Below are 27061 nucleotides of genomic sequence, written 5' to 3'. Positions count from 1 at the left end.
AGCATACGTGCAACTGTGCTCATACAGAGGTCTGTTTGACTTGAACAAGGAAGACATTATTAGTAATAATAATTCGTGCAAATAGGCTGCCATTGCCAGAGCATTCCTGAGACATCTCCTTGTGCTCTTGGGGCAACCCTCTGGTGCTTGTGGGCGGGGACTATTTTTGTATATCTTTTCCAAAGGAAAATGCCAGGAGGGTAAGCGACTTCCTTTGGATCACCTTGCAGGCGGACGGGAGTGAGAGCTGAATTCTAGTCTTCCCCACCCTCTGTCCAAGCAGAGCGAGGTTGAGGGGAGGCACAAGCAGGAAGGAGGACGGGCGCCCCCTGGCGGCCCCTGGTCGTGCCGCAGCCTCACATCCCCACGGGTTCCCTTCTCGCAGCGTTCCCAACCCCGCCCGGCTCAGCGCAGGGTCAGGAAGTGGGCGCCCGATTCCACCCCTTTCTCAACCTTCCCTGGGTGGGTAAGGTCACCCCACAAGGGTTCAGGTGGTGGTCCCTCGACTGGGAATGAGGGGATCCTGAGGATCCCTCAGGTAGACGTAGAGCAGCGGGGCTCAACTCTGGAAGCGCGGGAGGACCTCTGGGAACCGCACCCGGGCCGGTCACCTCGCCTTAGAGACACCCCTGAGTCAGGTCAGGTGGCAATGGGCATGAAGTGACACCTCCCACGGAGACGTCTAAACCCTCTTAAAGTCTGCCTGCGCATTTACATCATTCTCTATTCATTACGGCTCAACTCAGGAATGATTGCTGACGGCACTGAAATAAATGACAACCGTCAAGGGGCTAACTGGAGCTGTTAATCCTCTGAGAGGCCTTTCGGTAAGTCATTCTTCCAAGGCGGCTAGATCATTCTGGAGGAGCCTGAAAAGGTGCCTGCTGCTGTCTAGAGAAATCTCACTGTCCGCCTGTGCGTCCTTTGACCCTCCACCAGCACTTAGTTGAATTCTTGTGGCGTGTTGATGGGGAAAGATTGAAAGTAACTCAAGCTCCTTTAGTACTAGAGACCACATCTGATTTTTCTCACCTGAAGTCTGTGTGCTTTAATGTGAGTCTCTGTGGAAAGAAAAAAATCCACCACTCATTGCAGCTACCTGAGACTGCAGTGTGCGATGGAAGGCTCCTTCAGCCTCAGACACTGCCCTAGAAGCCTCTTGAGGCTCCTTGGGTTGGGATACTAAGGCAGCCAAACACAAACACACAGAAAGGATTCTTTCAAAATAGCGATACGAGTTTGGTTGAATGAGAGACATAATAGGAAATTCTTGAGGTTGGGAGGTTTGCAACCTCTAGTCAGTTTGCTGCAAAGCTGCTCACTAAGGCTCCTATCACCTGGAACGTAACCAGGTGTGGTGGCTCACACCTGTAATCCCAGCACTCTGGGAGGCCAAGGTGGGAGGACTGCTTGAGCCCAGGAGTTTGAGACCACCCTGGGCAACATAGCAAGATTCTGACTCTACAAAAGATACAAAAATTAGCTGGGTGTGGTGGTGCATGCTTGTACTCCTACCAGGGAGGCTGAGGTAGGAGGATTGCTTGAGCCCAGGAGTGGGAGGCTACAGTGAGACATGACTGTACCGCTGTACTCCAGCCTGGGTGACAGAATGAGATGCTGTTTCAAAAACAAAAAGCAAAACAAAACGAAAACAAAACAAAAGCTTGGAAAGTCAGCTCCCTGAATGCCAGTTGGTAGGCTGTGGCAAGAACCTACCAGACTTGATGCCCTGCTATGCCCTCTGCATGAATAATTCATTGAATGGGCCTTCTTTAAGTAGGCCTTCCTGCTGAAAAAGACTGACAGAACCCTAATCCTACAAGTGAGGCTGCTGTGTGGGAGAGGTGAAGAGGTTTGGCATGGAGGAAATGAGCAGCTGGGACCCCCTACAACCCACCCTGCAATAGACAAAGGGGTCTGCTGCATTGTGGGCTGGCAGAGCTGCTCCCTTCACTGGGGTCCACTTTCCAAGGCTGAAGGATGGTTCCATTAACACGGATACTGAGAGCATCCATGAGTATAGGACATGAGACATGGGCCTAAATTGCTCCTTCTGATCTCAAATCAGTAGTGCTATTTACTTTATCCTTTCTTCCTGGATTAATAAAGCAAGGTCCTTGAAGAGGTTTGCTGTTGATTCCAAAGAGTCAGGGTCGTGGGGTCTTTGTTCAGGTGCCCAGCGGTTGAGGAATATATTCTTTGGCTAAGCTTACATGCTTTGATGAGTTACCCAGAGAGGAACAATGCGATAATCTTAAAGTGCTAACATGGCAGCTCTGATTGCCAATGTTTCTGATTCTGGCAAACATTATACGTTTTGAGCCAACGGGGGTGGGTGCTACTTTGTAAGACAACATTCTCTGTAATGGCTTGGAGTTGAATTTTGGGAGTGTCTGGAGGGTTATAGGCTGATCAAGAGGGTGTGAACTCCTCTGGGCTATTGTAGTGCAGGGTTTAAGTCTGGCCTGTGAAATCAAACTGCCCAGCTTCTAGTCCTTGATCATGCTCCCTGACCAAACAGGTCACCTGAAATGCTCTAAGCCTTGGTTTTCTTATTAGCAAAATGAGTGAGTAGGGTACCTACCTCAGAGTTGTTGTGAGGTTTAAATGGGCTCAATAACTTAGTGTGCCAGGCACATTGTTAATAAGAAGTACATGCTCTTGTTATCATTTGGTCTGCCAAAACAGACCCAACCTTCTGGAGGTGCTCTGGAGGCCTTGGGCTGGACTGAATCTCTTGAAATTACTCCCGATAAATAAGCTTTATCTAGATTTGGAGTTTCAGAGCTGGGGACATCTGAGGATGCCAAATGCCCCTGACTGATACAATCGCCAGACCCCACGACACAGGGCTTCATCAGTACATCAATATATACAATTTGCCGGGATACACCACCATCCCCTTAAAGAAAGCTTTTGAATCAGATCAGCAGGGCACAACATAGGAGAAAGAACATTATCGTTTGGAGTCAGAGGACCGGTTCAAGTACATTGTCTGTTGCTTCTTAGCTGTGTGACCTTGGGCAAGGCATGGCCTCAGTTTTCCTAAATGTTAAATGTTAACTACTTCCCTTGCCTTCTTCACAAAGCTGCCTTGTATGAAATAATTAGATAAAAGCATTATATGCATATAGAGTGGGATATTACTTTTCTTACCTATACCACCTGACAAGAAGAGGCTTAACTCATAAAAATAGTGTCTTTTTGAGCCATCTTTTGGTAACTAAAATTGATACAAAGGGCCTTGGATCATGTCCTAGGTGAGCTGAATGGACCCATTGTGTCTGTGTGTGGCAGGTGGGGTATGGGGTGGGAAAATATCTGCATGGCCAGTTTGTATAATACTCTGGAGCTTCCTATCAGCCTTAAAGGTCAAGAGAAAGTTTTGTTGGGAACATAGTTTTAGATTAATTTTTAGAAATGCAGCTGCTCCCTTGACCACTGGGGGTGGAAAGGATTGGCCGAAATCTCCATTTATATCCACTTGAAATAACTGACAAAGCTGGATTCAGGATTCAGAGAATCCCAGAGGATGGCCTGTCAGTGCCTTCTTCTTTTTTAGCATTTAAGCTTGAATGAGTCGAGCGAGTCAAAGAAATTTTAACGGATGTACAGACGATGTCTTCACGGTCAACTTTTCACATTGTTGTTTGCTTAGGAAAGAGTGAAGACTAAGCAGCCTTGCACTTTATTTTTGGCAATGCCTTTCCCTAGAACACAGGAATCCACAATTTACTGAGGGGAAATGATTATAAACCTTAAGAGGTATAAGTTTCAGCCTCAAAAACTAACAAACTGAGAACTAATGTATTTTTGGTATAATTACTAGTTTTACTAAATTTGATTTTTGCCAGACTTTCACCTAAAACAAATGCAAAAAAGAATAGTGACAATGGATTGGGCCAGTTACTAGAATAGAAATCTTTCAGGTTCAAACTCCTTCTCTTTACTCCTTTATTTTCCCAGGGTAGCATGATTAAAGGTAAATGAAAAACCGTTGGGATAATTTGTGTCATAACTTGCACTTCTGTTATGAGGAGGGCATTGTTATTCTATTATTTTATGAGAAACATTCATTAAAATAATGTGACTCCCCCAACTCCAAACTTTACAGTACCATTAATGTTTCCTTTTCAGGACCCAGAGTTCTTATAGCATTCTCTCACTTTTTAAGTTTGTCATGCATTATTTCTAAGTAGACATATGGCTGCTTTAACTAATACGGGCATGTGTGTATGTCTGCATAGGACTAGAGAAGAGATCTTTTTTTTTTCTTCTCTCGGACATAGCTATGAGGAAGACAGGTCAGTTGCAGTTACTGCCATTCCAGAGACAGAATGATAGAGGTGTAAGAGCCACCCACAATGGCATTCACACATCTGCAGACTTTAGATTCTCCTTTTGCTGAACACTAGCAAATCACTTTGAATCAATGCGGAGTTTTAGTATAGCTTTTTGTTCCTTTTCTTTTTCACAGCAGTATGGAAGACTGGTTAGTATGACAGAACACTGTGAAATCTTTAATTCATTTTTTCAGCTGACACATATTTTTGGGGACTTGGTAGGTGGTCAGGATACAATGATCAACAAGATAGACAAAGTCAGTGCCCTTGTGAGGCTAATGTACCGTGTGTGTGTGTGTGTGTGCGTGCACACACAATTGGCTCCCATTAAGAGATGGAATGAATGGCAAAGTTAAGGTGGCCTTTCATAGAATCTCAGTGTTACCTTTTGCTAAAAATGGGAATAAAGGCCAAATGTGAATAGAAACTTAGGACTCAAGAGACTTTATTTGATACGTCTCTCTTAGAAATCTAAGGATGTGGCCGGGTGCAGTGGCTCACACCTATAATCCCAGCACTTTGGGAGGCCGAGGCGGGTGGATCTCGAGGTCAAGAGATAGAGACCATCCTGGCCAACATGGTGAAACCGTCTCTACTAAAAATACAAAAATTAGTCGGGCATGGTGGCACGTGCCTGTAGTCCCAGCTACTTGGGAGGCTGAGGCAGAGGTTGCAGTGAGCCAAGATTGTGCCACTGAACTCCAGCCTGGTGACAGAGCGAGACTCTGTCTCAAAAATAAATAAGTAAATAAATAAATAAAATAAAACAAAACCAAAACAAAATAAATCTAAGGATGTACTTAAATTGTAGAGACACAGGTATATAGAACAGCAACAGCCATTTAATGATCTTTGGTTGGGGTCTTGTTTTCTTTAGTTTTGTCATTCATTCATCTATTCACTCATTTCATCAAACACTGGGTGACCTATCCATATCCTTTATTTATTTATTTATTTATTTTTTTGAGATGGAGTCTCGCTCTGTCGCCCAGGCTGGAGTACAGTAGCACCATCTCAGCTCACTGCAAGCTCCGCTTCCCGGGTTCCCGCCATTCTCCCGCCTCAGTCTCCCGAGTAGCTGGGACTACAGGCGCCCGCCACCACGCCCGGCTAATTTTTTTTTTATTTTTAGTAGAGACGGGGTTTCATTGTGTTAGCCAGGGTGGTCTCGATCTCCTGACCTTGTGATCCGCCCGCCTCGGCCTCCCAAAGGGCTGGGATTACAGGCGTGAGCCACCGCGCCTGGCAGACCTATCCATATCCTTAAGGTAGAGCAGTGTGCTAGCCATTGGGAATATGAAAATGAATTTAGAAACACTGCTCTTCATGACCTTGAGGAGCTCACATTCTAGGGAAGGGAGAAGAATACCTGAAGAAATAAATATGATACAATGTGTTAAGCACTTTAATAGAATTACATACTGAGTGATATAAAGATATAGAAAAGTCCCTCAGAAATACATCTTTGAGAAAAAGAAGCTGAATAATGATGGCATTTTCATGAGCCTTTTCAGTTCCAGTCAACAATTTTATGGTTATGTTTATATGTGAGACAAGCCCTCTTTGCCTTCATCTGAGATTTGAAGATTCACTTAATCAAAGCCTGACTCCAGTTTCCTTTACAGTTATGTACAATTCTCTTAGTAAAGAGCGTGCATGCAGGGTGCTTTATAGCCTTATCCCACAGAACCCATACTCTGGATGGGAGATGTTACATTTCATCTCCATTCTCTCTCCCTTAACTTTTCCCTGCCAGCAGCCATGCTATACTAAGTGCTAATATATAAGCCTTGTGATACTTGCTCTATTGGACATTCAGTGGACTTGCATCCTTCCCGTCAATGCCAAGGTTAAGAACTAGATGGTTTCCGGCATCTCAGACTTGGAAGAACTTGAATGATGAACACACAGTTGAGAAATTCAGGAGAGTTAGGAACTTAATACCAAGGGAAGGCATCCCACTTTCTCTGGGGCCTAAAAGGACCAGAAATAGGAATGTGGGCCAGGCACGGTGGCTCATGCCTATAATCCCAACACTTTGGGAGGCCAAGGTGGGTGGATTACTTGAGGTCAGGAGTTTGAGACCGGCCTGATCAAAGTGGTGAAATCCTGTCTCTACTAAAAAAAATAAAATAAAATCAACCAGGCATGTTGGTGGGTATGTGTAATTTCAGCTACTCTGGAGGCCGAGGCAGCAGAATTGCTTGAGCCCGGGAGGTGGAGATTGCGTTGAGCCAAGACTGCACCACTGCTCTCCAACCTGGGTGACAGAGCAAGACTCTGTCTCAAAAAAAAAAAAAAAAAAAAAGGAATGTGTCCAGTATCACGCCCAGTGAAAATGTGGGTCATCATCATAGGTGAGACTGCTGACCACACGTTTTGAATTACCTTCAACATGTCTTCTGCAAGCTAAAGATTTGACCTGGAATAGAATTCACTAACATATTCATTTGAGGATAAATATCTGCATAGAGCTCTGATAAGCTGAGATATGACCAAGTCATAGGGCTGCATGTGTGACCTATGAGGACATTCCTTTTGATCAACTTCCTCTACCAAGCAACTCATGATAGCTCTAAAAAAAGAAAAAACCAGAGTTAGTTATGGACCAATTGAATGATGGCTCCAGCTACCCATATTTGCAGAGCAGGGAAGAACTAAATCAAAAGCTGTAATTAAAAAAGATAATGACTTTTAAATTAGTTTTTATTAATAGAATTAAGCCATATTAAGTCTTGAGATGGTATCATAAGTATGCGAATAAAATGTTCTTCCCTAATGAAAACATATATGGACTGAATAATTTAAAAGTCATATATTACATGTTGGTTTATAACATTAAATATTGAATATATGAATTGGCAATATAAAGTAGTTTATGGACATTTTGTATCACTAGCTAAATAACTAGGTAACTGTTTATAGATCTCTATATAATATAGAGTCCAAACCCACATCAATAGGATGTAAAAGTTTTGATACTGACTAGACAGAATGAGCACTTCTTAGAGAACCATAGGATGACGATGGTGGTTCTGTGCTCTCTGTGCATCGTCTTAATAGGAAAGACACAGAGATTGGGGGAGGATGACTTAGATTATCCACAAATAAATTCTCCCTTGAAGGCAATTAAAATGGGGAGCGGATGTCAGTGGAATCTTCTTTCCTAGATATGTATCTGGCTCAGCTGTCTGGGGAAGTCGGCATGGAACTGCCTGGGGAGGAGAAAATGAACAGAATCATCTCCTGGTGAGCCTGTAATTGCACCAGCCTAGATTCTGCATGGTAGCCTGTTGCCTTTTAGAAGGCTGCCGAGCCTTCTTGGATTTTCTAATGATGACCTTATCCCTTGCCCTAAACCTGCCATCTTCTTACACCCCCACATCTCTCCTCTGCCAGCAGTCACTCAGGAGCCAAGCCTCAGGGTTTGTCCCCCTCTGGTTTCCCTTAGTCGGGAAACTGCAGCTCCTGGGTCTCTGCCTGGCTTTCCACTCCCACCCGGGTAGAGGCCCTTGTCTCTGCTCACCTGTAACACTGCCATGGCTGCAATATTGTCCTTGTGGCCCCCAGCTCCAGGGACTCCTTTGTTGCCCCACTGCTCTGATTGCCCGCTCTGTCTTGCTTCTATGGATGGTCTGGGCCTGCACTGTGGGCCTTGTCTGCCTCCCACCATCTCTTGGGAAGACACCTTACATTCCAGTCACACTCCTTTCCATGCCTCAGCCCCAGCTCTTGCTTGCACTGATTTTGCCTATGACTGGATTGCCCTACTGCCTCTCCGCCTCCTAACACCCGGCTCAGCTCAGACGCCACCATATTCTTGCAGCCCTCCTTGATAAGCTCACAGAGAAAATGCACTTTTCCCTCTTCTGAGCACATGTTGGCTGCGGTTTACTTGCTGATAGGATTGTCTTGGCTTTGCCTATCAGATAACAGCTGTGGCTTATTAATCTTTCCATTCCTCACAGTGCCAAAGTAAGTGCCTTGTACCAAAAACTTTGTTGATTTGAGGAATGAATCAATTTAAGAGAAAGCCTTGCCCAGGTGACATTTTGGAATGGAGACTCTGAAATTAAATGGCAACCAAATGGACATTATGATGTCTTCACTGGCATGTCTTCTATATGCAGGGTATGTTAAATTGGGTTTATTGCTTTGCTCTTACGCTTGAAGGAATGTAGTGCCTTAGGAAGAACGCCCCAGTGGAGAAAACAGTGACTCCCCTAGTACTCAGGTCCTGTGAATAGAATCTGTATTTTCACATATGCATATCTCTACATATGACTGTCACAATGGATGTGTCAGTTGGAGTCACTCTCTCACCTTCTTCCTCTTTGCTCCTCATGTTCATTAAAAATATTCCCCCCGCCCCCACCCGATTACTAAAATATCAGTTAGAAGCAATTTGGATAATATTATAAAAATGTATGATCTGGGTGGTATTTCTCACTAACCCCCGAAAAAGAACTCTATTAATTTAGATTTTCTTCCCGTTTTTTTCTTCTGATGATAGTTTTGTATAAAACGGACTTTCACTTCATGCTGTTTTTGGGTCAGGGAAGTGGTTTGTTCCAGGGCTTCCATCTAAGGATAAGCCTGAAACATAAGTAGTTCCATCAATTTCTGGTCTGAGTTTTAAGACATTCTGGGAGGTTTCCAATGAATATAAGGAAAGCTGGATAATTTCAAGAAATGACTTCAGGCTGTGTGTGGCAGGTCACGCCTGTAATTCCAGCACTTTGGGAGGCTGAGGCAGGTGGATCACGAGGACAGGAGATTGAGACCATCCTGGCCAACATGGCGAAACCCTGTCTCTACTAAAATACAAAAAAAAATTAGCCGGGCTTAGTGGCGCGCCCCTGTAATCCCAGGTCCTTGGGAGGCTGAGGCAGGGGAATCGCTTGAACCCGGGAGACGGAGGTTGCAGTGAGCTGAGATTGCACCACTGCACTCCAGCCTGGGTGACAGAGTGAGACTCCGCCTCAAAAAAAAAAAAAAAAAAAAGACTTCAAAATTAATTTTAATTTATTCTTTCCTTTTACCCTCCGACTTAAGATGTGCTGCTTTTGTTTAAAGGACAGGACATGATGAGAAAGCGACATTGTGAAATAAAAGATGAGACGGCATCTCATAATTTCCACCACATTACCAGTCTCATTAGTAAAGTGCTTCTCCCCGGAAATGGTTATTGCAAGCTAAGAACAAGTGTAAAGATGAGGAATAAGAGGAGCTTAAATTCATCTTTGGCTCAGAGCAGTTAGGGCTAAGGCCCAGAGTTGAAGTTTTTCCTTCCATACATTTTACTTAGTGCTCATACCTTGGCTGATGTCTGTTGCACTGCTCAGCCATTCCTGCTTGATTCCTCTCTCAGCCATCTTCCAGCGCAAATCATGGCTGAGAGGTCGGTACTTACTCCTGCGATCTGCTCTTGCCTATAACAAATGGTTGCAGACAGAATTGCAGTCCTATGATGTTTTTTTAAGTGGCTCGCGGTAGAGCCCCTAACAGCCTTTAACACCTTTGCTCCACTTCTAGTTGTGTATGTGGGCGGTGGGATCTATGTGAACTTGGTAAACAAAACCCATCAGTTCCAAGGATACAGTTTGCGAGACTGTGCCAGACGACATTCTGTAACAGTATACCTGGCAGAGCAAAACCATCCATGCAATGATTCTTTTAAAACATTGCAGAGATGTTGCAACGTTTTCTTATTTAGCTCAGAAGGGGCAAATGAGAATGCCAGGTTTTCAGGGTCTCGCTGAACACCGATGTGCTTCAGAATTGATATCTGTAATTTTCCACACATTTGTACTCGTGGCAATGAAATGCTCACTCTAACATCTTATGGTCCTTTGGCCTATGAAATATGCCGCTGTTTCTCTTTTCAAATACCATTTTATACATTGGGACTGATAATGAGAGCTGTATGATACTTATGTAAAAGGTCAATAAATTGTTCACAATAGAGAAAATTTGCCTGGTAGATGGTTCAGATTTTCTATTTTTCTCATCTGAAAGTTTCCTCAACTCGTTTTGCTAGCTATTACATATATATTAAATGTTACATCTGTGTTTATATAACACATTTTCATACTCAATTTTGTCCTTGAATAGTTTTTACCCTTAGCTGTAAACCTGTCTGAACCTTAGGGATCTCATATTTAAATTGCCTGATGGTTTTAGGCCAATGTGATTGACCAGAATTGTGATTTATTTAGTCTCATTTTTCCACACATAGGCTCTTCAAATTATGTCAGTATTACAAAAAAAGAGAGAAGATGGCTATTGAAAGTGAATGTTGGATAGGAATAAATATTCTCAACTCAGTCAAGGTGGCCACACAAGACACTTTCTAAACATGCCTGGGACATCTGCTTTGAACAGCAACTGAATGACATAAGAGGATTTAGCAAAGGCTACTGCTGTTCAGCTGAGAATATTGTATGATTAGAGAGAAAGCAGGGGAATTGAAATGTTTGTTTCTCTCTCAGGTTTACAGGTTAAGGTGGTCAGAAATGCCATTTGTGTCTTAGATTTCTGAGCTATAAGGTGGTGATCGTTCTCCCATGGGCCTGATCTATCTTTATCTGACTTAAGGGATTCTCAGGGGCCTGTCTGCTCTAGCTCTCATTGTGCCTGAAAACACCATTTTATGAGGACTTTCTTAATGAAACAGCACATATTTGCAAGCGAAGGCATTCTTACCAGGAAGAATGATAACTAACATGGGCTCCACTGGCTCCCTCTACTATCACTAACTCAGCAGCAAAACCTCCGTTGAAGCACTTTCACACTCAAGTTAATAGGAACAGGCCACACAACTCTACCTTGCCCAGTGATACTTCTGGAGCCAGAAGCTAGTGGTCTCCCGGCGAAGGCCAGTCCCCACCTGGAGCATTGACCTGTTTTGATTCTGTGGATTAGTCACTGTTTAGTGTGCCACAGGTCAGTTCTGTCACTGGCAAATGAAGCCTGCCTGGCATTTATTCTCAGAGAAATGTCTGAAAAGCTCTTATGGCCCATCACATTTCAGAAGAAAGCCATAGTCATGTCAGAGATGTCATGGGCTTCAGCTTTCTCTTGACTAATTGCTCTTCCCCAAAGAAATACAGTACACAGATGCAGGCGAACTCTGAGGTGCTGGAGAGGGCCGATGATTTTTTTTAAACTGTCAAGGAAGTATGTTACAAGGTTCTACACAGCCCTCTGTTTCTGAGAAATATTGTTACTGCTGTTTAAAAACAAACTGAAGAAAATGGAAGGAGCAATAAAAATAAAACAAACTGTACATATACATAAATATTATGCAATTGTTGGAGGGAGTCCTCTTGTGTTAGAGCTTGAGGGGAGGTTTGAGAATTCGCAGTAGAGCCATTGCATAGCCATTTCTATGGGGTCAGGGCTTTGCTGGGTGTGGAGGTGCTATAGTTTGGAGATACATATTTGAGACAGAGTCTTGCTCTGTCGCCCAGGCTGGAGTGCAGTGGCACCATCTTGGCTCACTGCAACCTCTGCCTCTTGTGTTCAAGTGATTATCGTGCCTCAACCTCCCAAGTAGCTGGGACTATAGGCACGCACCACCATGCTAGGCTAATTTTTGTATTTTAGTAGAGATGGGATTTCACCATGTTGGTTAGGCTGGTCTTGAACCCCTGGCCTCAAGTGATCCACCTGCCTTGACTTCCCATTGTGCTGGAATTACAGGCATGAGCCAGACTTTATGTTTTTTGAGACAAGATCTTGCTGTCCCCAGGCTGGAGGGCAATGGCACCATCACAGCTCACTGCCTGGGCTCAAGCAATCCTCCTGCCTCAGCCTCCCAAGTACCTGGGACTATGGCACATACCACCACACTCGGCTAATTTTTGTATGTTTTGTGGAGATGGGGTTTTGCCATGCTGCCCACACTGGTCTTGAACTCCTGAACTCCAGCGATCCACCCGCCCTGGCCTCCCACGTGTTGGAATTACAGGTATGAGCTACTGTGCCCAGCCGTTTGGATTTTTGACCCTCCAAACCTCATGCTGAAATTTGATCCCCGATGTTGGAGGTGGGGCCTGGGAGGTGTTTGGGTCATTGGAGTGGCTCACTCTGAATGGCCTGCTGCTGTCCTTACGGGACTGAGTTCTCCTTCTCGGTTTCCTGGGGGATGAGTTGTTGGAAAGAGCCTGGCACCCCCTCCTCTTTCTTGCTTCCTCTCTCACCACGTGACTGCTGCACACAGTTTACCTATACCTTCCGCCAGGAGTGGAAGCCGCCTGAAGCCCTCACCGGAGGCAGACGCTGGTGCCATGCTCCACAGCCTGCAGAACCACGAGCCAAATAAATCTCTCTGCTTTATAAATGACCCAGCCTCAGTATTCCTTTTACAGCAAGAAAACAAACTAGGACAAAGGGGCAGCCGGGCATCCTGGACCACTGCTTACTCTCAGCAATGGGGACTTTCATTACATCACACGGCCCCTGCCAGGGCTCATAAATGTTTGGCTATTGGGGAAAAAAAAAGCCTTTAATAATTTACTTTATCACCCAAGAGTGGCTTCCAAAGCTGGTTATACATGACAACCAGAACATGAGCCCCTATGAGGATGCAGATACCCGACCCACTGGTTTTACTTTTCAAAGTTACCCTGAGGAAATAATCAAGGATATATATGAGAAGATACAGCTTCAAGGATTTTATTTTTTGGTAGGTTTTTTTAGTAGTGGAAAAATTAGAAAGTTAAAGAAAAATCATCCCAATAGGAGACTGGTTAAATGATAAATGTATAGAACTAAAAGCTGAGCAGCCAGTAAAAACAATATGTAGAAGGATATTTGTATCATGGAAAAGTAGTCAAAATATTGTCAAATAAAAAAAGCAGGTTTCAAAATAAAATGGTTACATTTTTAAAAAGAATTCTTTTACCTCTTTTGATTATTTCTGTTTTTGAGTATAATTAACATGTAGTATTTTGTTAAAATCAGAAAAGTTACCTAAAAAAAGAGAGCCCATTAGGGCATCATTTGAGAACTAACGCTGCTTGCAGAATGACAGTAGGAACGTTTTCAAAATTGAGATTTAAAATACATCCTTTTAAAATGTCTGTCCTAGGAGTTTTAGAACATTGGCCTTTCAAAGAGCTTTGTGAGATGGGTGGGTGAGGAGGCCCTTAATACAGAAGCTGTCCCAGGACTGTGTTATCCCCTGTCTAAGGGTGCAGGGAAGTCAGCGGGAGGGGCCCTTCTCTGTCCCTCCTTCCCTTCTCCTTGTCAGACTGGCCCCAAGGAGGTGAGGACCTGTGAGGTCAGACTGGCTATGCTCCTGCCATGGGAATATGCATATATTTGAAGGTCAAAAAGTGAGGCCAAAGCTTCTAAATGCTTCTCTCTGGAGTAATCTACTAACCAGAAATCCAGAAAAACATAAACAGCTTTCCTTTATTTTCTCTTCTGAGGTCTCTGGCAGGAGCAGATGTTTGTGGCTGTCTTTCCCCATTCTCATAAGCTCCAACTCCCAGCTGTGAGTCCATCTTTCCCTGTTTCAAAGTAGAAGTTGCCCATTTATTGGGGTGGGTGGATTAAGGAACGATCAAGTAGGGAAGGATGACAAAAACGCAGAGTGAGAAAAAATTTCAGCTGAAAAATTGTTTACTCTTTGCTGGGCTATAGAGGTGAAAATAATTGACTGGATTTTGTTGCATTCTGTTCAGCAGTCCAAACTGAACCTCCAGCTTGCTGTGAGGTATTAAAAGCTTAGTTCCAGCCTTTTGATTTTTCAAGCGCCCTTGTACTCCCCCGAGATCTACCTCAGAATCTGCTGGATCCAATATCACTTTCTTTTATGGATTGAGTTTATTTTGTACCTTCTCTTCATAAGCGGAGGAAACCAGGCCTACCAGTTAGATATGGTAGTTCTTTCTCAGAATGCACTCACTTTATGCAGCAATACACATATTTTATTTTATTTTATTTTATTTTTTGAGATGGGGTCTTGCTCTGTTACCTAGGCTGGAGTACAGTGGTGTGATCTCGGCTCACTGCAACCTCCACCTCCCGTGTTCAAGTGATTCTCCTGCCTCAGCCTCCTGAGTAGCTGGGATTACAGGTGTGCATCACCACCCCTGACTAATTTTTGTATTTTTAGTAGAGACGGGGTTTCACCATGTTGGTCAGGCTGGTCTTGAAATCCTGACCTCATGATCCGCCTGCCTCAGCCTCCCAAAGTGCTGGGATTACAGGCGTGAGCCACCGCACCCAGCCTAAAGGGATATAATTTTTTTCTGGGATGCTGAAGACTGGAGAAGTAGGAATTCTGTCTTTTAAAAAGCCCCCATCTCACTCTGTGGGCATTCTCCTTCACATGGGTGTGTGTATGTATTATATTCTTATGATGTCACAATTATTTAAGCCCCTTCATTCATAGGCATGCTTTTTTTTTTTTTTTTTTTCCCCCCCTGAAAGACCATAACCTTCTGGAGGGAAGGACCTGACCTTGCTATTTCATTTAATCTTTTTTTTTTTTTTTTTTCTGTTTTGAGACAGGGTCTTGCTCTCTGTCACCCAGGCTGAAGTGCAGTGGTGCAATCACGACTCACTGCAGCCTCGGCCTCCAGGGCTCAAGCGATGCTCAACCTCCTGAGTAGCTGGGATTACAGGCATGCACCACCAAACCTGGTTAATCTTTGTATTTGTTGTAGAGACAGGGTCCCACTATGTTGGCCAGGCTGGTCTCGAATTCCTGGGCTCAAGCGATCTTCCTACCTCGGCCTCCCATAGTGCTGGGATTACAGGTGTGAGTCACCACGCTTGACCTTAACTTTATTTCTTTTCAGTCATTCATTCACACAATGTATGCCTGTCTCGGCCTCCCACAGTGCTGGGATTACAGGCATGTGTTTTTTTAAATAGTTGCCATCCACTGGTGTGAGGTGATATCTCATTTTGATTTTGATTTGCATTTTCCATCCAGTGTTAAGCATAGGGCTCTGGGCACGATCGTGCTTGCTAATAATAGATCTAGTGGCTTCGGAACTGTAAAACAGATAAGATAATAACCTAGTAAAAATTTCCAAAGAGACAAGGTCACAGAAAGGCAAAAAGAAAGCCATGATCTTCATGTCACATTTTGCAATACTAAATAACCTGGCAATGTTTGCATTTACATTACCTATCCCCATAGGGAGTGCCTCAGACTGCCACTTGCGGCTCCCAATGAAGACGAATGGAAAGGTTTTTCCCTTGTCAGTGTGCTTCTGAGTCAGAATCAGGATTGTGTTCTATTAGCATTTGTCTATTTTGCAAGTTCCTACCTAGAGTGGCTGTCAAAACAACTGATATTCCTTCTCCCCACTGAACCTGGGCTACTGTCTATAAGGAGTCATTGTGAAAAGAGGTGGGGTACAAAGGAATATAAATAAACCACTGACACCTCCCAGACCCTGGAAGCTCCTTTTCTATACATGCAGTTCTACTTCCTTACTGCCCCTGGTGGAGTCCTCCTTCCAAAATCAATCAGGGACAGGACTCAAAACAATAGCAGCAAAAACAGAAGCTAAACAAAAACCTGATAACTAGAGAGTGAACTGATGATAATGCCAACCTTATGATAATGAGCTGCCTGGCTCCTACTGATTGCTCCTTTAAGAAACTCAGCACCTCTTATCTAATTGTCCTGAAGGCTGCATAATGTACCAAATGAAGCTGGCAAGGGGGGCAATCCTCCGTGCAGTAACCTCCACTGAAGGCTTAGGGCCGCTGGATCACCTGTGTGGCAGTGTCTTTTTTTTTATTATTGCAGTAAAAAACATAAAACTTACCATCTTAACCATTTGTAACTGTGTAGTACAGTAGTGTTATGTGTAACAGATCCCTAAAACTTCATCTTGCAAAACTGAAACTCTATATCCATTGAACTCACCCTTTCCCCTCTCCCCAGCCCCTGGCAACCACGTTCTACTTCCTGTTTCTAAGAGCCTGACTACTTTGGATGCCTCATAGAAGTGGAATCATGCAGTATTCATCTTTTTGTGACTGGCTTATTTCACTTCCCATAATGTCCTCAAGGTTCATCCATGTTGTAGCAGATGAGAGGATTTCCTTGTTTCTTAAGGCTAAATAATATTTCACTGTAATACCATTTGACCCAGCAATCCCATTCCTAGGTATACACCCAAAGGAATATAAATCATTCTATTATAAAGATACATAGATGCATATGGTTACTGCAGCACTATTTACAATACCAAAGACATGGAATCAGCCTAAATGCCCATCAGTGATAGACTGGACAAAGAAAATGAGGTACATATACACCATGGAATACTATGCAGCCATAAAAAGGAACAAGATCATGTCCTTTGCATAAACATGGTTGTTGCTAGAAGCCATTATCCTCAGCAAACTAACACAGGAACAGAAAACCAAACACTGCATTTTCTCACTTATAAATGGGAGCTGAATGATGAGAACACATGGACAAATAGAGGGGGGAACAACACACACTGGGGCCTGTTGGGGATTGGGGGAAGGAGAGCATCAGGAAGAACAGCTAAGCGACACTGGGCTTAATACCTTGGTGATGGGATGATCTGTGCAGCAAACCACCATGGCACATGTTTACCTATGTAACAAACATGCACATCCTGCACATGTACCCTGAACTTAAAAGGTGAAGAAAAAAGAAATTCCATTGTATGTAGGTGTACACACACACTGACACACACACATCCCTCCCACATTTTCTTTATCCATTCATGTGTTGATGGACATTGAGGTTATTATAAATATTGTGAATAATGCTGCAACGAACATGAATGTGCAAGTATCTCCTTGAGATCCTATATATTTTATATGCATATATATTTTATGTGTGCATATATATAAATTATATATATACATAAAAATATCCAAAAGTGGGATTGTTGGATTGTATGGTAATTCTATATTTATTTTTTTGAAGAACTTCCATACCGTTTCCATAATGGCCACACTTACAATCCCAAACAGAACACAAGAGTTCTAATTTCTTCACATCCTTGCCAACACTTGTTATTTTCTGTGTATTTTTATTTTTATTTTTGAGATGGAGTTTTTCTCTTGTTGCCCAGGCTGGAGTGCAATAGTGTGATCTCAGCTCACTACAACCTCTGCCTCCTGGGTTCAAGTGATTCTCCTGCCTCAGCCTCCCGGGAAGCTGGGATTACAGGTGCCCTCCATCATGCCTTGTTAATTTTTTGTATTTTTAGCAGAGAAGAGGTTTCACCATGTTGGCCAGGCTAGTCTTGAACTCCTGACCTCAGGTGATCCACCTGCCTCAGTCCCCCGGTGCTAGGATACAGGGGTGTGTGTGTGTGTGTGTGTGTGTGTGTGTATGTGTGTGTGTGTGTGCGTGTGTGTATTTAATAGTTGCTATCCACTGGTGTGAGGTGATACCTCAATGTGATTTTGATTTGCATTTCCCTGATAATTGGTGATATCGAACATCTTTTCTTACGCTTGTTGGTCATTTGTGTATTTAAGTCTTTCACAACCATAGCACAACTTGGGGTTTCTAGCTAGAGCTTTTACATGCCTTGGAGCTTTGGGTGTAGAGAGATTGGGACATGGTTTCACTGTATTTGACCACTGAAAGGCAAGCAACATTTCACTTACATGGTGAGTAAGCAGTGAGATTTTTTTTTTGGCTGGGCATTGCCTGATATTTTACTTTGAAAACAAGCTAAAGATATTGACTGCTGTATGCCCAGAGGTAATAAGCTATTGATGGCTATAATGGAAAAGGCCAACTGAACAGATGTATTTTACTTGGGAGAGAAAATTTTTCTCCCCTCTGGCATTTTATATATATGTGTGTGTGTGTGTGTGTGTGTATGTATATACACACACACACATATGAGAAACATCTTGAATATAAAAAGAGACATTAAGTATTCCTGCTACTTGCTTTTTCTGTGGTAGTGAATTTTCATCAGGAATTGCAAAAAGACCCAAGTCCTTTTTTTGAAGGTACTATGCTAGCATCAGTCTTTCATCAGAAAAACCCAGTGTATGAAAGTAGCTAGCTCCAAGTGGTCACAGTACAATGATTGTGTCCATACATTAAAGTTGGGGTTATGAGGGAAAGTAGCCTCTGTGTCACTGCTCATGTGTCACAAAGTAGCAGGAAGGTGACACAGAGCCTGGAGCAGGCAATGGGAATGTCTGTGTTCTTTCTCTCCTTTGCCAGCCTCCCTCCCCTCACTTTTCCATGTCCTTCCCTGGGGACTCCATCTGCTCTTTTGGTTTTAACTGCTGAAGCCACAACTATGATGCAGTTGCTTGTTGTGAATCACTATTTGAATGTTCACATACATCTTAAAATTCCATTTTTTGTTTTTGAGATGGAGTTTCGCTTTGTTGCCCAGGCTGGCATGCAATGGCACGATCTCGGCTCACTGCAACCTCTGCCTCCCGGGTTCAAGCGATTCTCCTGCCTCAGCCTCCTGCATAACTGGGACTACAGGCATGTGCCACCACGCCTGACTAATCGTAATCCCAAAGTGCTGGGATTACAGGCATGAGCTACCGCTCCTCAGATTAGTTCATTCATAGTACTCTCCATGTTAGCATTAAAAAGGAACTAAGGCATCATATAACTGAACCCTATTATTTTATGGATGAGTAGACCAAGGTCCAGAGAAATTAGGTAATTCTTGAAAGGCTGCACAGCTAGTTAACAGCATCACTTTAGAATTTTCCTATGTTTTTTTCCCTGATGATGGCTCTGCCGTTTTCTCAAATACTTAGTTTCTAATGTGGGGATACTTTTTGAGTCCTTCTTAATTCTTAGTTCCTTTTACCATCATTCAGCAGGTTTTATTGATTCTTCTTTCAGGCCTCTTGGTATTGCCAACTCACCTGCATCTTACTTCTGTTTTTAGTACCTCATGATCCTGTCCCTGCATCTCCTAGGTTATCTTAATAGCTTATCTGATCTACCTCTAGTCCACTGGTTCTTAGCTCTGGCTGCTCATCATATTGACCTGGGGCATGTTAACAACAGCAGAAGCCCACCTCTGCCTGCCAGTCTTTCCCACCCCATTCTGGTTGAATTGGTCTGGGGAGGAGCCTTGGCGGGTATTTTTCAAATCCAAATCCACAGGTGATCTTAATGGGTAGCCAGGATTAAAAACCCTTTCCAGAAATGTTTGCCACCACCCACTTCTTTGGCAGTGTCAATGTGATGTTTGCCCGTGTCAATCAAATGTTTGCCACCAAAGCACTTCTTTGGCAGTGTCAATGTGATGCATGAGAACTTTCTGTGCCTTCTCATTGCCACTAGTTTCTAGATATCTGCTTCTTCCAAGCATTCAAAGATTTTGTGACTTTGCCTTTTGGTAGGAACCCTATGTTCTAGACATATCATTTGCGTGTTAGCTTCGAAATCTTCTCTGAAAATATCCAACATTCATTTCAAGTTGTAGAGCCCTTTGCTGTCCTCTCTGCCCATCCAAAACCCACTGGCTCCTCAAGGGCATCTCAAGATAACCTTCCTCCAAGGAGCCCTGTCTGACTATTCTGGTCATTATTTCTGCCACTTGCCTCAAACTGTCTTATTCTGGTTCGTACTCTCTTATTCTAAGTAAGTATTTTCAGCTCTTTAGTGAGATGGAGAGCTCCTCAAGGGAGGGGCAATGTCACATTTTTTTTTTCTGGAGTCCCTACAGCATCAAACAATGGCTGACATGTAAGAGACAAATTTGGTTAAACTTGGTATAGACCCAGGAGACCAGAAGGGAGCCTAGAGAATTTTTGTGGTGGCCCCTTTTCACAGCAGAAAGGCAGGTACAGAATCCCATTCAGACAGACCTAACATTAGCTCTCGTTCCACAGGTCCTGGTTACCTTCTGTCTCCAGGAGACTGTGCTAGATGTGGCATTTCTGCAGCCCAGCGGCAACTCTGGCACATTAGACTGCAGTTTGTGTTGCCAACATAGGTTACAATTACAATTTGAGAAACAACACTTTGTAGTAACAATAAAACTTAGATGAACCAGAAGCAACTACCTGGAACATTCAATTAGCCAGTTTTCCTCCACTCAACCATTAACGCAAAGAGATTCATTACATGAGAATAAGTGGATAGGCAGGAAATTATTTAAAAAACAAAACAAAAGGGAAACCTCTCCCCCCACCACCTTTAGATTAGGTTGAGAGTATTGGTGGAAATTTGGGCCCTCAATCTTGTGGCTTCTACAACCATCTAAACAAAAACCTGCACTGAAATTTGCTGTCAGAATGATGACTTCGTGATACTGCAAGATACTTATTCGTCCATTCACTTATTTATTCAGTCTTTCTTGTTGTCCTCAATCTGCTAAGCACTGTACAAAGAACCTAGGTTCTTGGCTTCAAGGAGTTTGAATACCACAAAGGGGAGGAAGTATGTGGACACTGATAACTATGCTGCGAAGCAGAGAGTGAGAGAGAACAGGAGAGAAGCATGAGGGCTATGAGACTTCAGAGGTCTGAGAGATCCCTTCTGATTGCGGGACTTGGGAAAGGATTCATGGAGGAGGCAGGCTTTGGACCTGGTTCTTGAAGGAGGACAAGATTTGGGGAAAGGGTTTACTAAGCCAAGAAAACAGCATGTGCCCAGCCCTGAAGGTGGGGATACAGGACAATGACAAGTGTTCCTGGGTAACTGGAACACACCTATGTAATGGAATATTGCGTGAGATAGGAGATCAGAGTGAATAGCAGGATGGGGCCAAATTACGGATGGCTTGGGGATGCACTTAAAGGTTTTTTGTTGGGTACAGCAGCTCACACCTGTAATCCCAGCTGTATGGGGGGCCAAGGCAGGCAGATCACTTGAGGCCAGGAGTTTGAGACCAGCCTGGCCAACATGGCAAAACCGTGTCTCTATTAAAAATACAAAAAATAGCTGGGGGCGGTGGCATATGCCTGTAATTCTAGCTACCTGGGAGGCTGAGGTGAGAATTGCTTGAACCAGGAAGGCAGAGATTCCCTTGAGCCGAGATTGCACCACTGCACTCCAGCTTGAGTGACAGAGCAAGACTGCCTCAGAAAAAAAAAAAAAAAAAACTTTTCTTTTTTTTTTTTTGGGTGGAAAATATTTTTGAGTGGGGCAATCCTTTAGGACAATTGTGGCATCAATGAGCAGGGAAGATATACCATAGCAGTATAGCAGTAGGGCAAACACGTAAAGGCTGTCTAATCCAGGGGAGTGGGCCTGAACTGGGAGAGAATGACAATGGGAATGGAGGAGAGGCTGATGTGGGAAATGAAAGAAGTATGCTCACACCTGGCGACTGGTTGTACGCACACACACAGACACCGACACACACAGACACACACACACACACAGACACCGACACACACACACAGACACATACACACACACAGACAGACACAGACACACACGAGTAGGGAAGCCAGTCAATGTAGTTTTGAGCCAACCATGAGGGTTGATGGTCCCTTAATTAATAGGTGATTCAAAAGGAGGAATATTTTGGGAGGGAAGGTCATGAATACAATTTTGAATGCATAAATGCAGGGTGTCTGGGTAGAATTGTCTAGCAGGCAGCTTGACGTCTTGGGATGAAGCTGTGAAATGAAGGCAGGGGTGGCAAACAGACACAAGAGTCCTCTGCACGGTGGGACAGGTGGAGCCACGAGAGCAAGAGAGATCCTGAAGGAAAGGGTGGGGAGGGCTGTTACAGGTGGAAAGGGAGTTGAAGACCCCAGAGGAGCAACTGAACAGGTAAAAGAAAATCCAGCGAATACATTGACCAACAGTGTTAGCTGTTACAGGGAGTCCTAAGGGGCTGAAGGGTTGAATCCGTCATTAGATTTTGTTATCGTAGTGAAACTGGTGATCTTTGAGGGGACTTCATCATTGGAGTCTTGATAAAATTCAGATTTCAAAATGCAGTATGTCATGGGAAAAGAGAAACTGGGGAGAGCATGCCTGTTTCCAGAATACTTTATATGTCAAGACGGGAAAGGAACCCAAGAAATGCTCTCAACAGGAGTGTGAATTTTTTTTTTTTTTTTGTAAACTACAAGCACCCCGTTTTCCTTAACCATTCCCCATATAGAGAGTTACTTTAGTGTAGAGGTGGTATCTTACTCATCTTTACACTCTGACCACCTCTGCCCTCTGAAAAAAGGAAGCAGAAACACCAGGGCCTGGGCCCCCATGGCTGGAGCTAAGTGGGAGCTCTAGTGATCTGAGTGGGGTGCCCACACTGGGTGGGTTCCTGGAGTGGCTCAGAACATGGGGAGGCATGTGGGGAGGGCCTCTGGAGAGGTCCATGGAGTAGTAGGTGAAGGCCACTTCCCATCCACAAGCCACACAAAGCCATCATGTCTCGAGTGCTATGTGCCTGGCATTGCGCCAATCCTCTCCACTCTCCCTCCTTTTCTAACTTGCTTCCCAGCCTATCTCTGGACGGTGCAACCACTTTTTCATCTAGAAAATGGGTAATTATTTTTGAAGCCCCTCTCTGGCTTCCAAATTGCTTTTCTCTTCTGGTTCTCTTCCTGTCTCTCAGATTGCCCTCTCCTGATTTTCTTCTTCAACTTCTCCTACTTCCCAGTCCAATGTGGCTCTGTCATCTGGCGCTCCTCTCTATGTACACAGTGGGCGCTCTCTGGGAGAGCTCAGCCCCACTTACGGCTCCAAGTCCTCTCTAAGACTCCCCAAATGCTTTGGCTCCAGCTCCTGAGTGCCTCATCCAAGTGCCCTATTTCTGGCTTTCCTCACTTCAGTGTCTCTCAGACCTTTGAAGCTCAACAAGTCCAAAAGTCACCTCATCATCCTTCTGCCTAAGCTTGACCCTTCACTCGTGTTTCCTGTTAGCTTCCTGACATCATCTTCCACCCAGCCTCGGGTCACAGTCCTCCTCCCTGATCCTGTCCTTCACATTCATTATTCACCAACCTTCTTTATTTCATCAATGAAATGACTGAAATATCCCCAATATCCAACCCCAATGTGCTATTTCCACCACCACTTTCTTAATTCCGGCCCTCATGTCATTTGCTACTGAGGTGTATTTCCAAATACAGATGTTTTTACCCTGCCATTAAAAAATTTCTTTTGGTGACATCTGATTACATAAACCGCAGATTCCTTTGCTTGGGATAGAAGGTCCTTTTTTTCTTTTCTTTTCTTTTGAGACAGGGTCTCGCTTTGTCACCCAGGCTGGAGTGCAGTGGCACAATCATAGCTCATTGCAGCCTCAAACTCCTGGGCTCAAGAAATCCTCTTGCCTCAGTTTCCCAAGTAGCTGGGACTACAGCCACATGCTAGCACACCTGGCTAATTTTTAATTTTTTTTATAGATAGGGTCTTGCTATGTTGCCCAGGTTGGTCTCAATCTCTTGGCCTCAAGCCATCCTCCTTCCTTGGCCTCCCAAAATGTTGGGATTACAGGTGTGAGCCATCGTGACCAGCCAGAAGGCTATTTTTTAAAGGGCTCCTCCTTCATTTTGGCCATCCCCCTTTCCCATTTAGTCTATGTTTTCTGAACACATCTCCCTGACTTTGCTTGAACTTTGCTTGAACCATTGTGTATCTTTTCTGAACACATCTCCCTGACTTTGCTTGAACCATTTCATGTGCTTGGAAACAAACAGCCTTATCTTTTTCTCACCCTGGTGAAAGCAATGCCCGGCTAAAATGTTACCACTTGGGTAGAATTTTCTACAATTCTGCTAAGCAGATTTAGTTTACTGCCCACTTTGGGTTCTTATCACCCTTTGCTAATACTATTTATCTTGCCCCATTACATAATTATCTCCCTGTCTTCCATCCTAGCTTATGAATGGACATGGCAGAGCCTTTCTTACTAATCTTTATATCCCTTGCAATGAGCAGCAGACCTTGGGTCACAGGTGGTGCTTGATAGATGCTTATGGAACTGAACTGAAACCACAAAGAGCCCTCGCTCTCTTTTTTTAAAGTTAATGACTCTGGTGAATTGACTCAGGCCTCCTCATCCCCATGGATTACAGACTAGTTAAAGTAAATTATATGGCAAGCATAGACCTTTCTTTTGTCAGAAACAGAAATCTATCCCTCCTTAACCTATAGTCAGATTTCCCCAATAATTATTCCATGACTTTATCTCTTTTCTAGCACATTGCAACTTTCTCCTTTATGCCCTAGCTTAGCTACGTAGTTTTCCCCTGATCAACAAGTTACCTTTTGAGAGACGTATTTTGGAAAATTATACATTTCAAACTTGTTTTTGTAGACAGCTTCAAGGAATGACCGTGATGGTTGTGTGTGTGGCTGTGTGTGTGTGTGTGTGTGTGTATGTGTATCTACCTAAATTTATATCAGCATAAACCTTTTTGATAAGAAGATGTTTAGTAGTAAGCCAATTAAATAATTTACTTAATGAATAATGTTGTCTTTTATGTTAAATTCTAGCCAGACCTGGATGGTAATTAGCAGGGTCATTAACAATTGGAAAATATGTTTCAGAAAAAATTCAGAGAGCCAGTTTAAAAGAATTTGGTGGAGAGACGCTTAGCCATGGCTGTGACAGTGTGAATGGGATAGAATCAAACCAGAATTGAGAAGTGTGTCAGTTTGATTTATACTTATATGGCTAACTATGGAGACTGAGCATGAGTACAGTTTCTGCTAAAAAGCCAAAGTGACATATAAAATCCCAGTCCAATTAAATTATGGGATTTAATTTGTGGTAGTAGCCACATGCCACCGCAGAACGTGACAGTGAAATGTGGGCTGCTCTAGGGATGTATTTGAGGGGTAAAAAGTTGCTTGAACCATAGTTGCAAGGCTATCACCTACATTCCGATTTTTAAAAATATTATGGGTTACATTTTCTTTCCTTGAAATTTTTTACCAAGGCTAAAATGTAGCCAACACTTGAGAATATTCCTTTTGAAACAGTAGCGAATACTAACTCGATGTAAAGTTATGACTATTTAAAAAAATAGTCACAAATGGGCCCTTAACATTTTTGTTTTCTTTAAACTTGGTGCATCACTGAGTATGGAGGAAGGAAGGTGACAGGATCTTGTCCTGATTGGATAACTGCCACAGAGCAGGCTGGGAAGTACCCATGATGCCAGGTGGAGTTGGAGTTTCTAGGGCTAGAAGGTCGGGCAACTGTGGCTCTTTTTCTATCGGACACAAAAAGGATAGCTTAGGCTACAGCTGTCTATACTTTGGCTGAGAGGAAACAAATTCAGTGACTTGCACTGAATCCAAGGGAGGATGCTCTGAAACGTGTGGGGTGGAATGCGGCCAGTGCTGCTCTGCTGTTCTCTACCTGCTTCCTTCCTGCTGGGGTCATTCTAGGCTGGCCCCTGCAAGAATGCAGTGCATCTCAAATTTTCATGGATCTGAAAATCCTATCCTTATCACTTACAAGGTCTCAGCTATACACATATTCCAGAACTCTAGAAATAATTAGACAAGCTACTATGAAAGAGAAAGCATTATACATCAGTTAAAAACATATGCAAAACCAAGGCTCATTAGAGAAAGATAATATTCATGCAGATTTTACAAACCGTGTCTTTAGGGTGGCCCAATAAGTAGAAATATGGGGACCCATGCTTGTCACTTTTCATGCACATGGAGAGACTGGAAGGTACCATTCCTAAAGGAAGGGGAGGAACAGCCTAGGACCAATCATTAGAATTAACAGAACCAGTAACAAAGATATATTATTACTGTTAGAATCAAGATTGCTTAGTATGTTTAGAGCAGTTGAATAAAAATTATCTAGGCAGTAAGAATAAAGACTTTAAGTAAAGCTAACCCTATCAAGCATGCAGCAAGTGAAATTAGTGAAAGACTGAGCTATATGTGTATTTCAAAAGTAGACTTTTCTCAAAATATTGAGGGCATCCTGAGGTGCTTTAATGGAGGCACAAATGTTAATAAAATTTGAAATGGTAATATGTAAATTCTTGTAGGCTTTTCTCATAATAATGAGATGTTTTAGTGATATCAACTGTCATTTGAGAATCAGTCACAGTAATCATTTCTAAAATTTAAAAGGATTATAAAAATAAATACATAGTGTCCCCATGTTTATATTTATATTTTCTCTAATAGTCTCATACATTCATATAGTTCCCCTTACCACTAAAACTTTTCTTATTAAATTCAAAGTTCATGGTCGGGCATGGTGGCTCATGCCTATAATCCCAGCACTTTGGGAGGCTGAGGTGGGCAGAATGTTTGAGGTCAGGAGTTCAAGACCAGCCTGGCCAACATGGTGAAACCCCATCTCTGCTAAAAATATAAAAATTAGCTGGGCATGCTGGTGTGCACCTGTAGTCCCATCTACTTAGGAGGCTGAGGCAGGAGAATCATTTGAACCCCGGAGGCAGAGGTTGCAGTGAGCCGAGATAGCACCATCGCACACCAGCCTGGGCATCAGAGTGAGACTCTGTCTTAAAAAAAAAAATCATAGTTGACTTGCTGGACGTAATTGCTTTCTGGAAGAAAATAAAACTGAAAAAAAAAAAATGTAGCAGTGTCTTGCCTGTTCTGTTCCACTGTACTCACCTGCTGTGGGTTGTGCTTTGAAACCACCCTCTTTGTGGTTCTCTTGGTCTGAATCTAGCTCAGATCATGGACTCCAGTTCTTTACCTACACAAAGTACTAGAAATCCTGGAATATCTAGATAGTAATTTCCAAGAGACAGGCCCCTAGAAGAGGCAACAACTGCTCCCTGCA

At 43.3% G+C, this 27061-nt stretch overlaps 1 protein-coding gene across 7 annotated transcripts in view; it reads right to left on the bottom strand.

Annotated features, from left to right (window-relative positions):
* The window catches only part of MAGI2 (membrane associated guanylate kinase, WW and PDZ domain containing 2), a 1465424-nt gene that overhangs the window by 23927 nt on the left and 1414436 nt on the right, over positions 1-27061 (bottom strand). For 2 of the 7 annotated variants that reach the window (XM_073009195.1, XM_073009196.1), the window contains one exon: positions 25884-25972. The exons of the other annotated variants lie outside the window; for them this stretch is intronic. In XM_073009195.1, coding sequence (XP_072865296.1) covers positions 25884-25972 — 89 coding nt within the window. The remainder of the gene's footprint in view (positions 1-25883; positions 25973-27061) is intronic. 7 annotated transcript variants of the gene reach the window in all.

Source organism: Chlorocebus sabaeus, chromosome 21 (genome assembly GCF_047675955.1).
Source record: "Chlorocebus sabaeus isolate Y175 chromosome 21, mChlSab1.0.hap1, whole genome shotgun sequence".
Classification (NCBI taxonomy): domain Eukaryota; kingdom Metazoa; phylum Chordata; class Mammalia; order Primates; family Cercopithecidae; genus Chlorocebus; species Chlorocebus sabaeus.
Note: the sequence above shows the minus strand (reverse complement) of the source record. Positions and strands in the feature narration are given on the sequence as shown.